This window comes from Heliconius melpomene, chromosome 18 (genome assembly GCF_056956725.1).
Source record: "Heliconius melpomene rosina isolate 202511_hmr_F chromosome 18, ASM5695672v1, whole genome shotgun sequence".
In the NCBI taxonomy this organism is placed as follows: domain Eukaryota; kingdom Metazoa; phylum Arthropoda; class Insecta; order Lepidoptera; family Nymphalidae; genus Heliconius; species Heliconius melpomene.
In genome coordinates, this window is record NC_140406.1 from 15,756,467 (window position 1) to 15,775,843 (window position 19,377).

At 35.6% G+C, this 19,377-nt stretch overlaps 1 protein-coding gene across 9 annotated transcripts in view; it reads right to left on the reverse strand.

The window, feature by feature from the left end:
- LOC146529703 (uncharacterized) overlaps window positions 1-19,377 on the reverse strand; it is a 60,022-nt gene that overhangs the window by 9,093 nt on the left and 31,552 nt on the right. For 8 of the 9 annotated variants that reach the window (XR_014879001.1, XM_085201731.1, XM_085201730.1 and 5 more), the window contains 6 exons: window positions 8,234-8,348; window positions 7,008-7,138; window positions 5,527-5,619; window positions 3,802-3,952; window positions 2,408-2,519; window positions 309-711 (listed from right to left, as the gene is read on the reverse strand). Coding sequence is in view for 8 of the 9 variants with exons in the window: in XM_085201731.1 (XP_085057857.1) it covers window positions 309-711; window positions 2,408-2,519; window positions 3,802-3,952; window positions 5,527-5,619; window positions 7,008-7,138; window positions 8,234-8,348 (1,005 nt within the window). In the remaining variant the exon portion in view is untranslated. The remainder of the gene's footprint in view (window positions 1-308; window positions 712-2,407; window positions 2,520-3,801; window positions 3,953-5,526; window positions 5,620-7,007; window positions 7,139-8,233; window positions 8,349-19,377) is intronic. The other variant, XM_085201736.1, reaches the window with a different exon arrangement.

Sequence of the window (19,377 nt, forward strand, 5' to 3'; positions counted from 1 at the left end):
GATGGGAAGATGAAAGGTTTTGGGGTTAAAATTCTGGCGTGACTTTAAGAAAATTAAATTATTGTGGATCTGTGACTATCTTAAGGTATTTTAGCTATTAACGAATAAAATCTAAATCTCAATAATAATATCTTCAGTCATGTTTCCTACGTATTTGCGTACATATTCCTTCAGGGTTCTGTCCTATACCGTCTTCTTTTAGAAGTGAGAGTTGCTTTATCTCCTTAGTACTTAAACTATGCCTTAAAGGCTCTAGTGCTAATGGTAAGACGGGTATAGAGTGTAAGCAAGTATCGTAGGGCGCAGACCTTATATTCGCCGGCGCGCTTGCGCAGATCCAGCACCTCTCGGTACCACGAGTCGCCTTGCGCGAGGCCGAGCGGCTGCAGGCCGGCTGCGCGCAGCGTGCTGGCCGAGTCCTCCCCTGCGACACCCGCGCCCGCTGCCGTGCCCCCCACCCCGGCTACCCCCGGACCCCCCGATTCCCCCTTCACCCCCTCCGTGTCCCCCACCAACCTCTCGCTCGCCTCCTCAATCGACTTCCCTTTCCCCCTGCATTTCGTAAATGTCCCTTTAGACGCCTCGTACACGTATTGAGAGAACGGTCTAAATTTCTTTTTGTACTCGCTTTTGTAACGTTTCCTATTATCTTTGGAACGATCCTCGCCGTTGTATATGAGGGCCGATAGCGCGCTACGGAACGTCGATTTTCTGCAAAATTCCATTTCAAATCAGACGTTGGACGTTACGATGAAATGCGGCAAAACAAAGAGCTCGCGCCGAGCTGGTTAGTAGTCATGCTCAAATAATAAGCTCGCAATGGTGGTTAGGATGTTAGTCCTGGAAGAGTCTAGGAGGATCCGCTGATTTCGAGGTCTTACACGTGGTGTCAGAAGTGTTAGGTGATACAACGACATACAAAATCTAACAAAAATTTGAATTAACGTTCACATCGACAAAAGTGCAGGACACATCGATATTAAAAAAGTATCTATTAGATGACATTCCGAACTAATACAATAGTTTAACACTACTCGGCCTAGGAACCGCCACCGTGAGGAGAATTAGATGTAAGCAAATATCAAAAACGAAATTTAGACTTGTTCTGCTTTATCCAGTTATTGTGACAATGGAAGAGACGGGCAGAACACACGCAGGAAACTGTCACACATGTAGATAGATAGTTAGAGAGCTTTGGGTTCAGTAAACAAAGAAAACTAAGAAATGACTTAGTAAGTTGTAGTAAAGGCCACAAACAAAAGAAGAAAAAATTTTTTGAAACACCTTGACCTCGCAAATATACTTTTGAAAAACAACCTACGTATTGCGTAGTTTCTAGCTATACTCACTTGGAAATTACGATGTGGCAATTTTTTTTTTTTTTTATTATTATCATCTGTATAATCGCGGGGAGTCATTTATTTTTTCTTTTTATGATAGTGTCTTTGATTATAAAAGATATTAAAAGAAATATATTTAGCTTTTTTTTACAGATAAAATATTATAATTTCAAAAGTCATATATATTTTTTAATTTGACAATTACTAGGTAAGAGTTTCCTGCGTGAATAGTGAAGTACACAAATCTAGACACAGATAATAAAAGCAAATTAGCAGTGTCGTAAAAATATTTTTTTCTTCACCTGAAAAGTTTTTAATTTTTATATAAACAAAAAAATTAATTTAAACTACATATAATTACATAAATATTTATTATTTGTATATATTACTGAAATTGTATTGGGATTAGGTACTATTAGTGAACTAGGTATTATTAATCTGTCCGGAATTTCACGGATTTTTATTAAATTGATTTATTTGTGGAGTATCTTGTGTATATGTGATATAGATCTATCTGTATTTATATACGAGTATGGTAAAAACACAGGGCATTTAAAATTATTTAAGTATACCCCAATTTTCGTTTTATGGTGGCTTGCGAATAAGCTGCTTTAGCCAAAGCGAAGCGTTTGTGATTGATCAATAATTAATTTGTGTTTGTGTTATCATAGACTGTTTCAAATATTTACAAATTTTAATATGAAAATATTTAGAAAGCATGCGTAGAAGATCAAAAATGAAATTATAGGAAACAATCTATAAGTTTTTAAAAATATGACAAGCAAGAATGAAATATCGGTGAATAAGCTAAAGCTTAATTAGCAGAGCCTATTTATAAGTTAATCATTTATAAATAAGTCCTGGATTCATAGAAGTGTATATAATTGACAATATTATCATTTATATTTCATACTTGTTTAATAATATTATAAAATTGTACTTCTAAATTATCTTTTTCTATATAAGCTTTTTCATTCTTTTATGTACTTTTACTATATTTTTATAAACAAGTATGAAATAATCAATTTGTCAAATAAATTGTATCAAATTGTACGATATATCCCCACCTCTGCACGCCGGGTTTCTGTCCGTTCCACAAGTAGTCCTCTATGTAGCGCTTGTGGCCGTCCTCGTGGTCGCCGTCCACGTGGTTCATGAGAGGCTCGGCCTCCACTGAACCTGGAAATTTTAATATATTTATTTACCTTATTTTCAAAGGAAACATACATCCAGTAACGTAAATTATTAAATTATAAAATATAAAAATAAATATATACAAAAAGACCGACAAATGTCTTCACGGATTAAACAACAATAAATCTATCAAAAAAATTAATTGTTGTGTAGTATTATAATCGAATACAATTTTTCGGACTAATATTTAATATCAATTATATTGTTTTTGACAAATTATTTAACGTATGTGTTACCGGCAATCTGCATAATTTCGGTATTCTATACAATACCCCGGTGATGTATAGAATACCTGGGGCTTTACTATTATCCATAACATACGTTTCCTAGTTGATGAATAACATTCTTAAGGATTGTATAAAATACCTGCTGCTCCACCGGCAATGTGTAAAATAAATAGACACCACAGCGAATAAATCAAAATATTAAATATTAATTTATCGAATGGAAATCGAACCTACAACCTGTCGCGTATACACACACTTGTGGGCGCCACGAGAGGCCTCGATAAGTATATTTTAAGTTAAAAGTCTATTTACAGTTATAACTATAGAATAAGATGGAATGATAGATAATACCTAGATCAACATATAATTAACGGTGCTTGTGTGTTTTTGTGGTCTGTAGTGGTTTTGATTATCATTTTTTTTTTTTATTATTTTTTATCATCTTTATAACAGCTAGAAGGGATAATTTATTATAGCGTATAAAGATAAGATAATCTAAATAATTTAATTAAATAAAAAAAAAGATTAAAAATATATTGTAAAAAAATCTTCTATTCAACAGAATATAAAAAAAACATTAATATTTAAACTTTTTAAAATATGCTTAAGAGTCATTTATAGTACTAAGAAAGAGAAAAAAAACTTTTTTTAGAAAATGCATAAGATTGGAACGAAACGGGATTTAGCCTAAAAAAAAGAATATATAACCCTTAATCTTCAATGTACTATGTTTGTACCGACATATTATATTATCTCCAAAATATCGTTGAGGTAAAGTAATAACCACTTTCACGTACAAATAGTCTAATCCCCGTCTCGAGCTCGAGCGTAGAATGTTTTATGCATGATAGAAGTTTGTTCTCAAACGGGTATTCAAATTTTGAAGCAAACTAAGCACTTTGTTTGCACATTAAGTAATGGGGGATGCTCATTTTCGATAAAAACAAAAAAAAATAAGAAATATTTTTTACCTACTCTCTGCCTATCAGGATATGCAGAGGATACGTGAGGGATATAACGTAAAGCACAAAAAGAAATACCTTCAGCTGCAGCCGCCTTCTTAAGCGCCCCCATGGAGATGCTCTTCCTCGGTACGTCAGAATCTTTGGGCCACGCGAACTGATTCCGGTACTCCGTGTTCAGGGTTTCCGGTTCCTTTACAGCTAAGACCTCGCCTAACGCTGTGGTTGCCTGGGACAAAAATATAATGAGGCCATAGTCAGGTATTTGAGTGGTTAACTATGTATGTGGGGTATAAATATAATTTCAGGTCGTGGAGCAGGGGCAGGGGTGTCTGGCTGTAGACACGACAGGTTGTGGGTTCGATTCCCGCTCAAGGAAATGAAATTGCGGTGAATGGAAATGTCTTAATGGAAACGGAGTGTCGTCACACAATTTTCCGAGGTTTCCTCTGCCTACCCTGCCATGTGATACAGCATGAAGCTAAAAATTAATAGATATCAGACAAATTCATGAATGATGATGAATCATTGCGTCACTTTATAAACAGTGTCTTTGTTTCTCCGTAAAGAGAAGTGATTAATCACTAAGTCTTTTCTATAAATGGCCGGAAACGAATGAAGATATCTTAAGCAATCGCTAGCGAATACATGTTTTAAGTGTTTTCTCATGGTAATGCGTGAAGCCGTATAAAGACTCTACATTAAATAGTTCGTGTAATAGGATTTTTTACTTCGTAGAATTATATAGATATCTACTATAATATAATATATATGTTTGTATAAATAATTAGTTTTACCTCTGTAATTAATGTGACATTAGGTGTGTTGTAAACTGTCATTGTGTTGTTGTGTTGTGTTGATGGACAGTGGGTATGACGTAATGATAAAAAGACTTTAAGAGGATAATAGTTTTCGATTCGATTCGACTTCAATTTTGCTTAAAGTGAAGTCGAATTACTCGTACGTACTCGAGAAAGTTCATTGGTATGTTTAGTTTTTGTAAATACCTAATGTCATGCTTTTTATTCACATTCTGAACAAACATGAAGTAAATTAATAAATTTACTTTAATTCAGTAAAAGCTGATGAAAGCCGAATTCGCCGAATTCTGGTACGCCGAATTCGTCATGGTTTTTCTACTTATCAGAGTTTACCTTAGTTTACCAGAGCGAGGAAATGAAAATATTAAATATTTAATTGCCTCAAGTGGGAATCGAACCCATAACATGTGGCGTGGACTGAAAATTAGTGGCATGTAATGGTGGGTGACGGGAAACGTAGTAGCAACTAATTCTTACTAATAATTTATGTATTCTTAAAAAATAAACTTTCAATTACCATCGAGGTGCGATATGTTGGCGAACGATTGAAAGCGCAGTAGTTCTAGGTTTGATATCGGATAACGGATGGATGGATAGTTTTTTTTTCTTGACAGACTATAATACGAGATAAAGCGTGAATTATTATTGATAATATCCAATAATTCTTTACAGTAATTTTATTTCTTACACTACCTGAATCTAGAGAGCTTTTAACTAGTGTTGTCTTCTATATTTGAATAATTTGAGGTAAACTGCAGACTTAGATGTTGTACTTGTTGTTTTTGAGCTCAGAGCAGTGAGCTGGGACCTGGGACTTGTGAATACAGGAGAAGGCTTCAGGGGTTCCTTTATCAAAACACTAACTCCTCCAGTATCTTTGATAGTGTGTTTTCGAAGTTCAATCGAGGTCTCCACCTTACCTCTTCTATCGATATAGTTGCACTTAATGATATATAACACATCTAGGATAATAATTAACTACCTTCGGCTCCACAGTGTCGGTCCAGCGCGGCTGACGCGGGCCCTCCGACTTGCTGCGCCGCCCGGCGCGCTCTGAATCATTCCTTTGGGCGCTCTGTAACACGCAGACATTCATTAATATATATTTTTTAATTATTTTCTTACTAGCCTCGTTTTGTTTTGTTTTAGTGTCAAACTGTTAAAAATGCCCCACACATAGCATGATAGGCAGAGGGTACCTGGGGACCTTGTGTTAAGAAACTCCATTCTCATGGAGGCACTTCCGTTCCATTAATGATGGGTAGCGGAACTCAACGCCGCGCTTTGTCTCGTTACCGGAGCGTGAAAATGAATATATTAAATATTTCATTCCCCTGTGAAAACTGCATGATTTATCGCAGAGATTACCCTGCATGCCTTATTAAAAGCGAAATAAAAGTCGGTAAAGATGAAAATAAATCTAAATTATAAGTTGTAACGTTTTACAAAGACAATTTTGTTTCGTTCAAAGCGACATTTATCTAAATGTAAGTACTAAGACCTATAATCTTTGTTTGCGTGACCTTTAGCGTTGAAGGTCAGATAATAATAGAGCTTTCCAAATAATCAAAGTGATATTTTATTTTTAAGAATCATCTATAGAACTTTAGTTTCAGTTGAATTTTTAATATTCCACCCTCATTTTAAGAGAACATAAAGACTATTGTAATTTTTTTTGAAATGGAGGCTAAAAATGAAAGTAGTTGTAATGATTCATCCGGATGGTATCTAGGTCGGAATGGAATATAATTGTAGGGTTTTTTATATGTATAATTTACACATAAATATAAATATATATTTTATGAAATATTTATTTATATGTATTTTGTATATTTAATATATATTTCATGTGTAAATATTTCTACTTTCATACAATTCCAACATTAAAAGTTTGCCTGGAAGAGATAACGCACTCTTTGATAAATTTTAAGTTTGTATGTTACTTTTTTTGTAATAAATTACATTTATTATTTATATTACATAGTACGCCGCTTAAATCTACGTAATCGTCGAATGTCACGTTCAGGTAGCTTCGAGATGATATATAGTACGGGCATAGCGGGATTACGGAGGAAATTGATTTATAATGTTGCGGGCTGAGAGCCTAGGACTTTCTGTGAGGGCGGGAGTTGTTATGAAATGTATAGAGAACGATTGTGGAAGAAAAATTAAAGATATTATTGGTAAATGGAAGGAAAAGTTATACTCTTATTTTCCTATATAGTTTTTGTGTATAAAACTGTGTTTCAAAATTATTAAAGTATAGTTATTCATATAGGTACATATTTTCAAGGTATTTTATTTAATGTACTTAAACAATATAATTAAAACTTATAAAAAACAATTTCCTATTTGTAGAAAGTTGTGGTGTGTTCGAGTGTCCTGACACTTAGTTCTCTTTACTTTCACAGTACGCCCGATGTGTGATGGGCCGTACTCTACCATGTAAACAAGGTGTGTTACCCGGGCGCGGTCGAAGGCGGACGCCTGCTGCGGGCGGATGTCGTCTGTGGGCGCGGGGTCGAACAGCTCATTGGACTTGTACGCGACCCCAGGGTACTTCTTGCGACGGGGCATCGCGGGTTCTATTGCACCTGGGGACGAAAAACTAAATTAGGATTCTTTTTAAGCAGCTTCAATGTTTTCCCCGCATCGTAGCGTAACTTGAAAGATGGGAGACATGGTGTGATGAGTTTAGCTCAATACCGCGCTTTGACGTGCTAATGCACGATGCAGAATATGGAAATTATTTATTCCCGCGAGTGGTAAGCGAACCCACTGCCATTGTATTTACAGTCAGACGCTGTGCCGTAGGCGCCTCGATGGGCTCGAGTTTGAAGAAGAAATCCAATTATCGTGATTTTAATTTAACCAATACATTAAAGATATATATAGTCATTCTTGGCTTTATTTATACGCTTGTATCCGTATATAGCAGGACAGACAGAGAGAAACTAGATTTAAAGCACTCCGTCCCCAACGCAATTTGAAGTCAAAACACGGCGTTGAGCCCCGTTACCCTATTCGAGACACTGCATACAGAGTAGCAGAACTCCACGTTTACACCACGACGCGTGGTGACTGCCACTGAGCAACAACATTGCCATTTGAAACCTCGTTACTGGTAAATAAGTAATTCCTTTCGCCTCAAGCGTCCCGCCGCGGGCAGAACAAACACGCTTGATTAGAAAAAGAAAATTGCTACTTAACCTTTATGTGTCGAGTGGATGGAATGTAAATAGATGATGGAATTATTTTTTATACATTATCATTTATATTATTTTTATTTGGCATTTTGTCTTTGTGTGTTTTTTGTGTAAACTTTACATGTGGGGCTGGTTCCTTTTCCCATGTTAGAAAACGGGTCCGATGCCATTTTGAAAGATGGAAAACAGAAAATAATCTAAAAAAAAACAAAGTGTTTATTTAGGTGATAATCGCAATTTATCAAATTTATAATTTACCATCCATGTTTACCAAAGTCTTCATACTCCTGATCAGGTAAAGTGATCACATGCAAAACCTTAACGCCATGTATTATATTATACCTTAACGGCATGCTATTCACGGTGAATGGATTATCCAATACAAAAATAGTTTTTAACTTCAAACCTATATAGTTCCTGAGATCGACGCGTTCAAGCAATCAAACTATTTAATATTAATAGAAGTATAAATAAAGCTGTTACCCCGTGCTATAGGCAATGCATTGGGAGGGGTGGGGGCGGGCTGCTTCACCACCCCCTGCTGCTGCTGCTCCTTGTACTCGTGCCATCTGTACGTGCTGCGGTACTCCGAGTGCAGCTATAACAATCAAATATTATTATTAAGTTATATTATTTGTGGAAATATGGTTTTGACGCCATGATGGTTTAGTGTTAATTAAATACGTTCATTTCTCCGCTCTGGCAAGACAAAGGGAGGCGTTGATCGCCGCCCCCTCCCCCCCCCCCCCGGGCAAAGGAACATTTTGTGTTAAAACATAAGAAGCTTAGTGACCGAAATTAACGCTGCACTTTATCTTTTTACCCGGCTACTACTAACGGGAATCTAACCTACGACCGTCGCGTTTGTATAGGATATAAATATAAAGCTTTAGATTTCATATAAATATAAAGGAAAATGAAAACAGTGTATAAAAAATAGCTTAACCTGTCTATATTTTAAGACTAAGTTTCGGAAGCAAGTTGTATACCAACTTTGAAGCGCAATATAAGTTTTAGCGAACAAATAATAGAGATTTGTTCTTAAACACTTTACAACTTAGAGAGGTACATTGTAGAAGATTCACTTTAAAGTTAACAGTTAAAAGTATTATTAATTTATTTTTTATTTATTTGTCTTTAGCAATCAGTTTAATTAGTTTACATTGTTGACGTCTTTGAATTTTTTTCTCCTTTACTTTAGCAGAATAGGCAGAGAAACCTGGTAACGTAGTGTTAAGGCACTCTATTCCCATTAAGATTCTTCATATCCCCATTTTTCAGCGAATTCTTGAGGCATACCGTGTTGAACGGCAAAATTATACGTTGCGTTTTGTCTTGCTAGAGATTAGCAAGGAAATGAAAATAATTCAATCCCCCAAGTGGGAATCGAACCCACAACGTATCGTATGAGATATTCCCACTCCGCCACGACGGCGCAACGTACGGGCATAACAGAATGTTTATAAATACAAAACTAGCACGAGCACTGTGTCAGCATCGTAAAAGATACACACGTGGATGTCTGACGTAGCTTAAATTATTCAGTGTGAACACACCAGCTAACTGTAGGATGACCATGATTTTTGACTTTAGTTATTTCTTTGATTTTTCATAATAAAAGAAATGGGGAAAACGCGATTTAACATTTTACGTCTTAAAGTCAACAAACAAAATTACGGGCGACGAGCCGAAGACTTAGTAATAGTATACGACTTCTAGGCAGCACGACTAGGGCTCAGCCATCATTTATAGACCGCTCTCAACCCTAAGAACGATCTTGACATGTCATTTTCATGTAGATGCCGTCTCAAGTGGATGGCTGATATAGGAGCAGTTTATAAATACGGGGCCTAGGTCATAGGACATCATGGTCACCCATACAACGTATTGCAAGTCAATTAATACGGCGTGTTCTGGCACACTGCACTGATAACCTGCTTTCGTGAAATTGCTGAATGTTGGTTCTACTAAACGTTCTTAATGTTAACTAAAACGGTTAGAGATTTTATTATTTTTAAAGTGTTATTCTATAGTAGGGAAAGAAATATTAATTCTTTTTGGAAAAGAAGATCTTTGCTTACGGTTCCTAAATGAAAAAAAAAAATGTAAATTTTATAGGTTTATTGACAAAATGGTAAGTTGTGGCTTCGATTCCCACTCGGGGGAATATTACATCACGCGTGCATAAACCCCCATATAGTGAACATAAATGTGATAAAAGCTTTGTTTTTTCCTCATAGCTGGGGTACGCTGACGGGTCCTAGTGCTTAGATACTCCGTTCCCCAGTCCATTTTTTTTTCTAAGTGACGATCGAACCCACAACCGTCGTTAAACGCTGTTACATTTTTTCACAACGACCTCTAGACGTTATATTAAACGAAAGAAAAAAACATAATTTTCATTAAATCTAGTAACAGACAAGGTCGTGCTAGTACACAATGTGAACATTTCATTAGGAAACCATTCAGGAAATGAACGTCGATCAATAGCTATAGGTATATTTAAAATCCATTTTCAGGAAACATGACCTTGTGATGACCTTAGATATTGACACGCGTAGAATATTCTATCGGTAAATTAAATTTTTAGTTAAGGCTATCGTGATGGTTGTGGATTTGATAGTGTCTTAGGTTCGATCTCCACTCGGGGATTCATTATTTATTATTAGTATTTTTATTTATTCGCTCTGACACCAAAGCAAAAGCCCGGCGTTCAGTTCCGCGACTAAATACGCAATGCCTCTTAAAGTTCGGAGGAAAGTGGGGAACGGAGTGTCTTAACACAAGGTCCCCTGCTGATTGCGGGGAAACAGCGTGATTTTGATTTATTTATTTACTTTGCAGGATAAAGCGTGAAGCGGTTAGTTAATTTAAAAATGTATAAAAATAACAAAAAACCAAACCTCTCGTTATACTCTTAACATAACTGTATAAAATAAATGTACAAAAATATCCGTTTTATTTAAATATGCGTTTACGTTTCAAAAGTTGGATTTTACAAGCGAAAGCTTTTAAAGTGTTCATAAAGTTTTTACTTTTAAATGTTCGAGAATATAAAAAAATATTTTTTATAAAATGTTATTTGACCTTGACCTTTTTCAAAATGGTATATACCTAACAGAGGCAAACGAAGCTGAAAACTCTTTTTATAAAATGGAAATAGCTATAGGCTAATGAAAAAGAAATAAAAAAATAGTGGTGTTGAGTGCCGCCACTCAACAAAAATATAGAACTAGAACTCGGGCAAAGAGCAAAGAACAGAGTGTCTTCACAATCTTTCTCTTCTACTCACTGGAATATAACGTGAAGATACAAAGAAAATCGTAATCGTAATGTATTCGGGAGAATGAATTATTATAATGTCATCCTTCTGGTAACAGCTGTATCTACAGCGCGGCGTTGACTTCCGCCACTCAACACGCAACGTCTCAAAAATTGAGCGGTAAGTGGGGAAAGGGTTGTCTTAAAAACAAGTTCACTCTATCTATCTTGATATATGACAGTGTGAAGCTAAAAAATAAAATAAAATAAAATCTCCATAGTGGCTAAATCTAGATCAACTAATAATAATCAACCGACTTCTGTAAAAAAAGGAGGTTATTAATTCGACTGTATTTTTTTAATCATTTAAAAGTACATATTAGTACAAATAATTTATATTGTAAGAACAGAATGTAGAACTACTGTGAAATTTAATTAAGAACGCTTTCTTCGATGAAAGCCGGAGCTGCCGCGGTGTCTTATTGAATGAGACTGTCACTTATTTTGCAAGAGTGGCTTTCCATTGAATCCTAACATAGATATGGAAAATTACACAAATTGAGTGGTTTCTTCTTAGGAAACGGGTTAAAAGATAAAGGTCAGGGTTTTTTTTTATTTAGCTTCACGCTGTATCCCGCGCAGGATAGGCAGAGGGAACTTGGAAAGTTAGTGTTAAGACTCTCCGTGCCTATTAGGATTCTTCCGTTCCCACTTTTTCCCCCATTCTGGAGGCATTAAGCACGTGAGTTGCGAAACTCAACGCCGCGTTTTCCTTTAGAAATTTCTTGAAACTTAAAATTATATAGTCATGTTTTCAAACAAATTTAAGACAAATTGCAGCTTTGAGTTCCGCACTCCTGACGAATTCACGTAGACAGCGGCGAATGGAATATGTTGACACTAGGTTCTTATGTGAGAAAATACGTAAAGTTGATTTTTTTAGCAACATTTTACCTCTCCCACCTACTAAACCTATTTCAAAAATAACGAAAAAAATAGTTTATAGAGCTAAAAACACGCTTCGATATGTTTACAAGAAGTCCAAGGTTCCAGCATCCATCTTCTAATTCTATCATTAGACCAGCTTTGTGGTACCATAATATAGTCATCTAATCTGCATATAATTGCTAATATTGGTGTCTGTGTGATTCTTACAAAATTTAAACATTTCAGTCATCAAGGAACTTGAAAATTGTCGAGAAATGCAAAGCAAGTCTTAAATAATATCTCGCTGTCGGAAGAGTCCTCGTTTAGTTAATACAAGATTAAATCTGAATTATTATGTTGAAGTTATCAGTTGTGCTGCAATGCGACAGTGTACAGTGTACAGCGCCTACTTTAACCTAATTTGTATGGAAAGTTCGCTAAGAACGTGATAGGTTAAGGAAATTGTTGTTTTCTATAGAAATAGAAATAATATATATATAAAGTAATTCTATATTATCACTAGATTTTTTTAGTTTATCATGTTCAGCATGTCACAGGCAAAGTGAAACAGTGCAGTGGTAAAACTCCGTTCCAGACTTTTGCATAATTTTCTTCATCTAGGAAATACTGAGAAAACTATTTAATATTTTCATTTCTTCACTCTTCACTCAACACACAACGCTTCTAGAATTCAGTGGAGATGGGGAATGGAGTTCCTGAACACTAGATTCCCTCTGCCTACTCTGCTGTGTGTGGGATACAATGTGAAGCTAAAAATATGTATATTAATAAACATATACGAAGCATGCCTACGATAATGTTCTAAAGATAAAAAATAAGTATATTTTATTTTATTTTAGAACTCTAAGTGCAGTCTGTAAATATAAAGCGCCACATAAAGTACGACAATTATTTTATTAATTTTATATGTATGTATAAAATAAAAAAAAAATCTATTAAAATTCTCGAAGAATTTTTATTAGTTACTATATTAAGAGACTTTTTGAGGTTATTTTATACATGAACGCCATCTTGCCGACAGTTTTATTATTTAAATATAATTATATTTATTATATTAGGTAATTAGTAAAATATAGACTAAAATAGCTTCTGAATGTAAAGCACGATGGTTGTGGATTCGAATCTTGAGAACCTAGGAATAATGAATTACAGCCCTTTGTCCGTATTTACTCAGTGTTTTGCTAAACGAAACGCAATGACTAGAATTCAGACGAAAATTAAGGAATTGAATGTTTTAACTCTAAAATCTGTCTACCCACCTTGCTTCATACGGGAAAACGTGAAGTTACATAAAATTAAATCAACCTACTAACATTTTCTGAGTAGGTAAATCTGAATCACAATTTTGCGAAATCAATACTTACCCAATACAAAAACAATGTGCTGTTAATTGGCATATGTAGTCCGCGGTGACGAAACGTTACGAAAGTACGAAACTGTACACCAGAGGAGGGCTATCGAGTTCTTAGAGTTGTATTGTTTTATATTCTATTGATATTTCATATATCAATAGAATATAATATAATAAGGAATATAATATAAATTAGAATATAATAAGGATAGGAAGAGTCCGTGGTGGTAAACCCGAAGGTTGTGGGTTCGATCTGCACTCAGGGGAACGATTTGTTAAATAAATCAGCTTCACGCTATATCCCGCATACAGCAGGGTAGGCAGAGTGAACCAGTCTGCCTTATTTGACGCCAAATTTTCGACTGCCCATGATGAATAGGCAGTGGAAACCACGACCATTCCATTTACAGTCAGTACTGTGCCGCTGCACGATGACCTCAGAATTATATTACTTAGTTACAATTATAATATATTGTTTCATATTATATGGAAATCGATACTTTTTGATGATTGATGTATGTGGGTTGTTTTCTGTTAGTAATATAAGCAGTCGAAAGTTCTTTGAAGTGAAGTAACAATATATATACATATAGTTATTATCAATATTATTGAATTAATGTAAGGCAGAGTATTTTGTGTTCAAACCAATCGCGGCGTTGAGTTCCACTAAACGGGCAATGGCTCAAAAAGAATAGGTTCTGTCCGTATAATATAGCGGTATATAAGGTATATGCGGTAGGCCACATACGTACATATCTACCGCTAATATTATTATGCTTTCATCGTGCCACAATTATGTGATATCTTGTATTAATTAATATCTCTGGATATACTATTATATCTATAGGTAGGTACTTTATTACTATACACTTTGTCTATCAGAAGGGGTAAACGAAAATATTATTTAAGTATAATCACTCCCTTGAACGGGGATCGAACCTACAATCAGCGAATTCATGCGAATTTTCCACGCTATATCGCGCATAAAGTAGGGTAGGAAGATGGAACCTGGGAATCTAGTGATAAGATACTCTATTCTACATTAAGACATTTCCGATCCCAAATTTCCTCCGAATCCTTGAGGCATTGCGTGTTGAGTGGTAAATTCGCGCTTTGCCTCGTTACCAGAGCGAAGATATGAAAATATTATATATTTTATTCCCCTGAGTGGGAATCGAACCCACAACCATACGCCTCCACGGCATTAAGTCTCTATTATGGTCTTTATGTAGCAATTGAATATTGTACAATAAAATATAGAAATATGTTATTTATTATGTTTTCAATCGTAATAGGCCATTAAAAATGTGAAACCGTTCGTAAAAGGTCCTTAAACGTAACGTAAATATTCTGGAAAAGCATTTGCTATCGTTTCGAATAAATGTTTTTTAATTCTTAGGATTAAGGGACTTTTTAAGTTATATTACTTATTAAGGAGGACGTGCTGCAGTGGCACTGTGAGAGAACGTGGGCGCGACGGTTGTGGTTTCGATTTCCCCTCGGGGGAATCAACTATTTTAATTTACTCGCTCTGGTAACGAGACAAAGGGCAGCGTTAAGTTATGCTATTCCTCACGTAATGTTCCAAAAATCGGGTAGCAGAGTGTCTTAACGCTAGGTTCCTTTTGCCAACCTCGCTATAAGTGGGATACATCGTGAAAGTAAAAAAAAAAAATTGAAATTTCAACCGAATAAAATATTAGTATCGCTTAAAGAATCAAGCACCTCATTCCATATTTCGCAAAGTTAACTGTGAGGATAAAACAACAATGGCTACGTCTAGCGAGTAGCGAGGACGCGGCTGAACAAGCAATCCACGAGATGACACTCACTCACGTCTCCAACGTGTGTGGTGTGGGATGTGGGATGCTGTGCTTTATCTTAACTTTTGAGATTTTATGTCTGTATTTCATAGATTGTGTCGTTTACAATATTTTCTAGATGTTTTTGGGCACGGTTTATATATAATGTTACTTTGTGGTGTCTCATGTTATAAAACTTCCTGTAGACTGACACTACTGACATTTTTATGTACATTGTAACTTGACAATTTAAATGTGCTTGTGTTGGTCCAATTTAATAAAAAATATTTGATTTTCATTTTAAATAAAGAACAAAAGCAGTTACACGTTCTTTCCCATACAGCAGGGTAGGCGGAGAGAAACAAGTGTTAAGATACTCCATTCTCCGTTTTCCGCGATGGTTAACGAACTAACGTAGCTAAAGTCACCAAGTAAGAAAATAAAATACATATATAGAGAACTTAATCAAGATTTTACACAAATATCACTTCAGGCAAGCGACATGACAGCGGCGCGGCGTGGCGGCGGCGGTCCCAAATTTAACGGTAATTTAAATGATGTTGCGGTACACCGGATATATTGCATTTGAGATGACCTCTCACCGAGCTCGGGGGATCAGCGAACCCGGCGATAGCTTGAGACGTCATTAGCCAAGTAAGATGAAATCTTTTTCGATTAAAAAATATATTTTAAAGAAGAATATTTTATTGGAAAAAATGTATACATTAAAAAATAACCGTGAGTTTCACTGCTCATTGAGGAAATGACTGTATTTTTATAATTTTCATTCCCTCGGACTGAAAACAAAACCGCCGAGTCGAGTTTTTTCGCTTTGGTATCGCCATTAAATGTATAGCGTCCTGAAGTTTGTGGGGGCGGAAATTGGACGATTGTAGTGAAAGATTACTCTGTTTCCCGTTTAATTTTAATTTCGATTTTAATAGGCATATGGAGTTATAAAACCATTGGATTAGTTTAGTACAACAAGAAATATCTCAAAATTTACTCACCAAAATTATCTAGATAATCAACGCACGGATAGAACGAGGTCACTGACGTCATGACACTATTACGTGGATGGCCATTGCTAATTGTCTACATTAGTTCATAACTGCAGTGGGCTATACTATACTCATACTAAATTTAAGGTTTGGTACTATTATTAATTAGGTAATTAACATAGTTGTTGATAATCGAATCTACAGTCTAAAAATCATATAAAGTGTTATTCCCACAAAAAAAATTCCTCGCTCTGGTAATGAGACAAAGCATGGCGTTAAGTCCCGCTACTCAACACGCAATGGCCTTGGCGAATTGGTGAGAATTTGATGGAAGGTGGGAAACAGAAGTATTTTAATGGGAATGGAATGTCTTATCGCGAGGTTCTCAGATTCCCTCTGCTGTCTCTACTGTGTGCAGGATGCAGCGTGAAGCCAAATAACGACCTTTTACTACTAGTTTTACTACTTCGTAGAAAATTGATAACGAAATGCATAAATATATGATAATATTTACATAGATATTTATGAGTTTACATAGTACCGAGAGAGAGATTTACATAGTATTAATGTGAGGTCGCTGTGTCGCAACAGAGTATCACGATTGTAAACGCGATGGTTATCCATTCGATTCCCATTCGAGGTAATGAGTTATTTTCATTTCTTCGAACTGGTCACGAAACAAAGCTAGCTGACACTAAATTTGCTGCCTAACCTACTTGAAAGAGTGTGAATCTTAAAAAATACATTAATTAAAAAAATATAGGAAATTTCACGATCAAATCGAATTTTAAACGTTTCAAATATCATTAAAGTTAATGAATTTTCGTCAAGGTTTCCGAGAAATCTGTTCAAAGTCGCTGTGACTTTGAAAATGAATTAGTCAAAGAGGTGCTTTCTTTCATTACTGTTTATGTTTACATAGATATAGATTCGGCAGGTTCGATAACCTGTCCGATGATTATGATATGGTAATCTCAAGATCGCTCCCAAGATCGATCTAGAAGTTGAGAGCGATAAGATATGGGCCTATATGCCCGATGTAACTCAGCACCGCAGGTTACATTGAAACGACTAACGTCGGTCTAATTTTTTATTTAGCAGAAAGAAATATATTAACATACGCAGATATAATATGTTCGCACCACCAGTCCCCGTGTGAAGTGCAAACTGTGAAATTATGCAACTATGCAAGACATGTATCAGCATAAATATAACTTTCCATTAGTTGCAAATGTTCTAACAATATTTTGCAAGATACTGTATAATTTGTTTTAATTTCGCAATATATGTGTATTATAAGTATCCATATATTCTGATGACTCTTAATGATTGAGGTCCTAATGATTGAGGTGAGGCATAGTGGAGCACGTCTGATTAGAAACGCGGTGGTTGTGAATTCGATACACGATTATACAGCGTGAGGCTGAGAAAGGATATTTGTTTTTAGCTTCAACCATTCTACACGATATATCGGGAATTGTGCAAAAAATAATGAACGGAGTGTCTAAACACTAAATTCCCTCCATCCTTTAACCGAGTATGCGGGATACAGCGTAAAGTTGATGAAAAAAATAATATAAACAGTACGTGAGTCTATATATGAGTATGTACATATGTATATGATAAGTACACGAAGAGATGACGAAATTTATACTTTTAATAGAATGTTTGTTGTTCAGAAAGACAGATAGACAGACAGTGGAATGTAAGTAATAGGGTGCCGTTTCACGCTTTAGGTACGGAACCCTAAAAACTATTATATAAGAAGCTGCTCTACATCCGCGAAGATGGCGGAAAATATCTTAGATTATTAACTTTTTACCCTATTTCCTTTTTACATTGTAGAGTCAACGGCCTTGTCAAAATGTACGCTAGAGCATGCAACGCTAGACGCGGCTTTCTAACTGTCTCAGAGCGACGATTCATTTTATATCATTTTATAACATATATTTATATATCTATATATTAACATTACCGCGAGTACCGTTGAGTTCTCTATTAAAGCGGTGACATAAGTCACTCAGCTCCCGTGTGGCAGTCGCTGTCACTGCGCCGACCTCCTTTTATAATATTTAAACAATAATTATATTTGTGACAGTAAAATCGCCGGCGCTATTGAGTTTCAATCAACCATTAGCCTTGGTTGGAGCGTGACGAATTGGACACTTGACAACGGTTGTTCTAAGACCCCTCGGAGCATTGCGATTAGGTTTTAAAAGATAATAAAGCGCTAGATTTTGTATATTTACATACTCGATATCTTTACTAGCAGGCAGTCCAAGGTTCCATCAGCCATCTTCCAATTCTATCACCAGACCAGCTCGATGGTACCTACCCATAATATAGTATGTCATCTAATCTACATAATTATTGCCCAGTTTCATGAAGACACAACAATTAGAAGTGACTGTAATTCAGATTCTTAGATTTTATCTATATATATTTAATATTATAAAAATAATATAAAACATCCCTGTCTTCATTCATTTACCGTATTTAGAGGGATTAAAAGAGTCACTTTCGTTAACACTTTGTTTAGGTAACTCAGACAATCGAAAATGAGGTGAAATACAAACATCTCACCAAACCTGCATCGAACCTAAAACTATCACTTCTACAAGTAAGACGACGCCTATCATTATATAATAATGACAATAATCATTTAAATTTAGTATCGCGTGTATAAATCATTAAAGCATCATTAAATTTCATGTCACAGAGAGACAGTTTGCTTTTATTTATATATACGTAGTCGTTAGTATACAGCGTGTTCCCACGACTTTCACTTTGGATAACGCCACAAAAGGAGTCTGATTTCACCAACCATTGTTTTACATTCAATGGGCCGTGCAAATAAACTACTTTGTTTGTAACTCAATTTATTCCTTTTTTCCTTTTAGCTTCAAGCTGTATGTCGCGAGTAGCAGGGCAGAGGGAACCTGAGAACATTAATTAAACTCTCCATTACTATTAGGATACGATTTCCGATGAATTCTGGAGGCCTTGCGTGTAAAGTGGTGGTGCTCAACGCCGCGCTATACCTCGTTACCATAACGCAGAAAATGGAAATAATAAATATTTCATTTCTTCCAATGGGAATCGAATGCGCGACCTGTCGCGTTTACATGTTGTATAATATCTGAATACACAAAATCATATAAAAGAACATTTCGTATCAAGAATTATAGAATGACTATCACTATCTATCCAGTACCTACCGAGCGATGTTTTCAAGCGTACATAATCTGTCACGTGCATCACGTT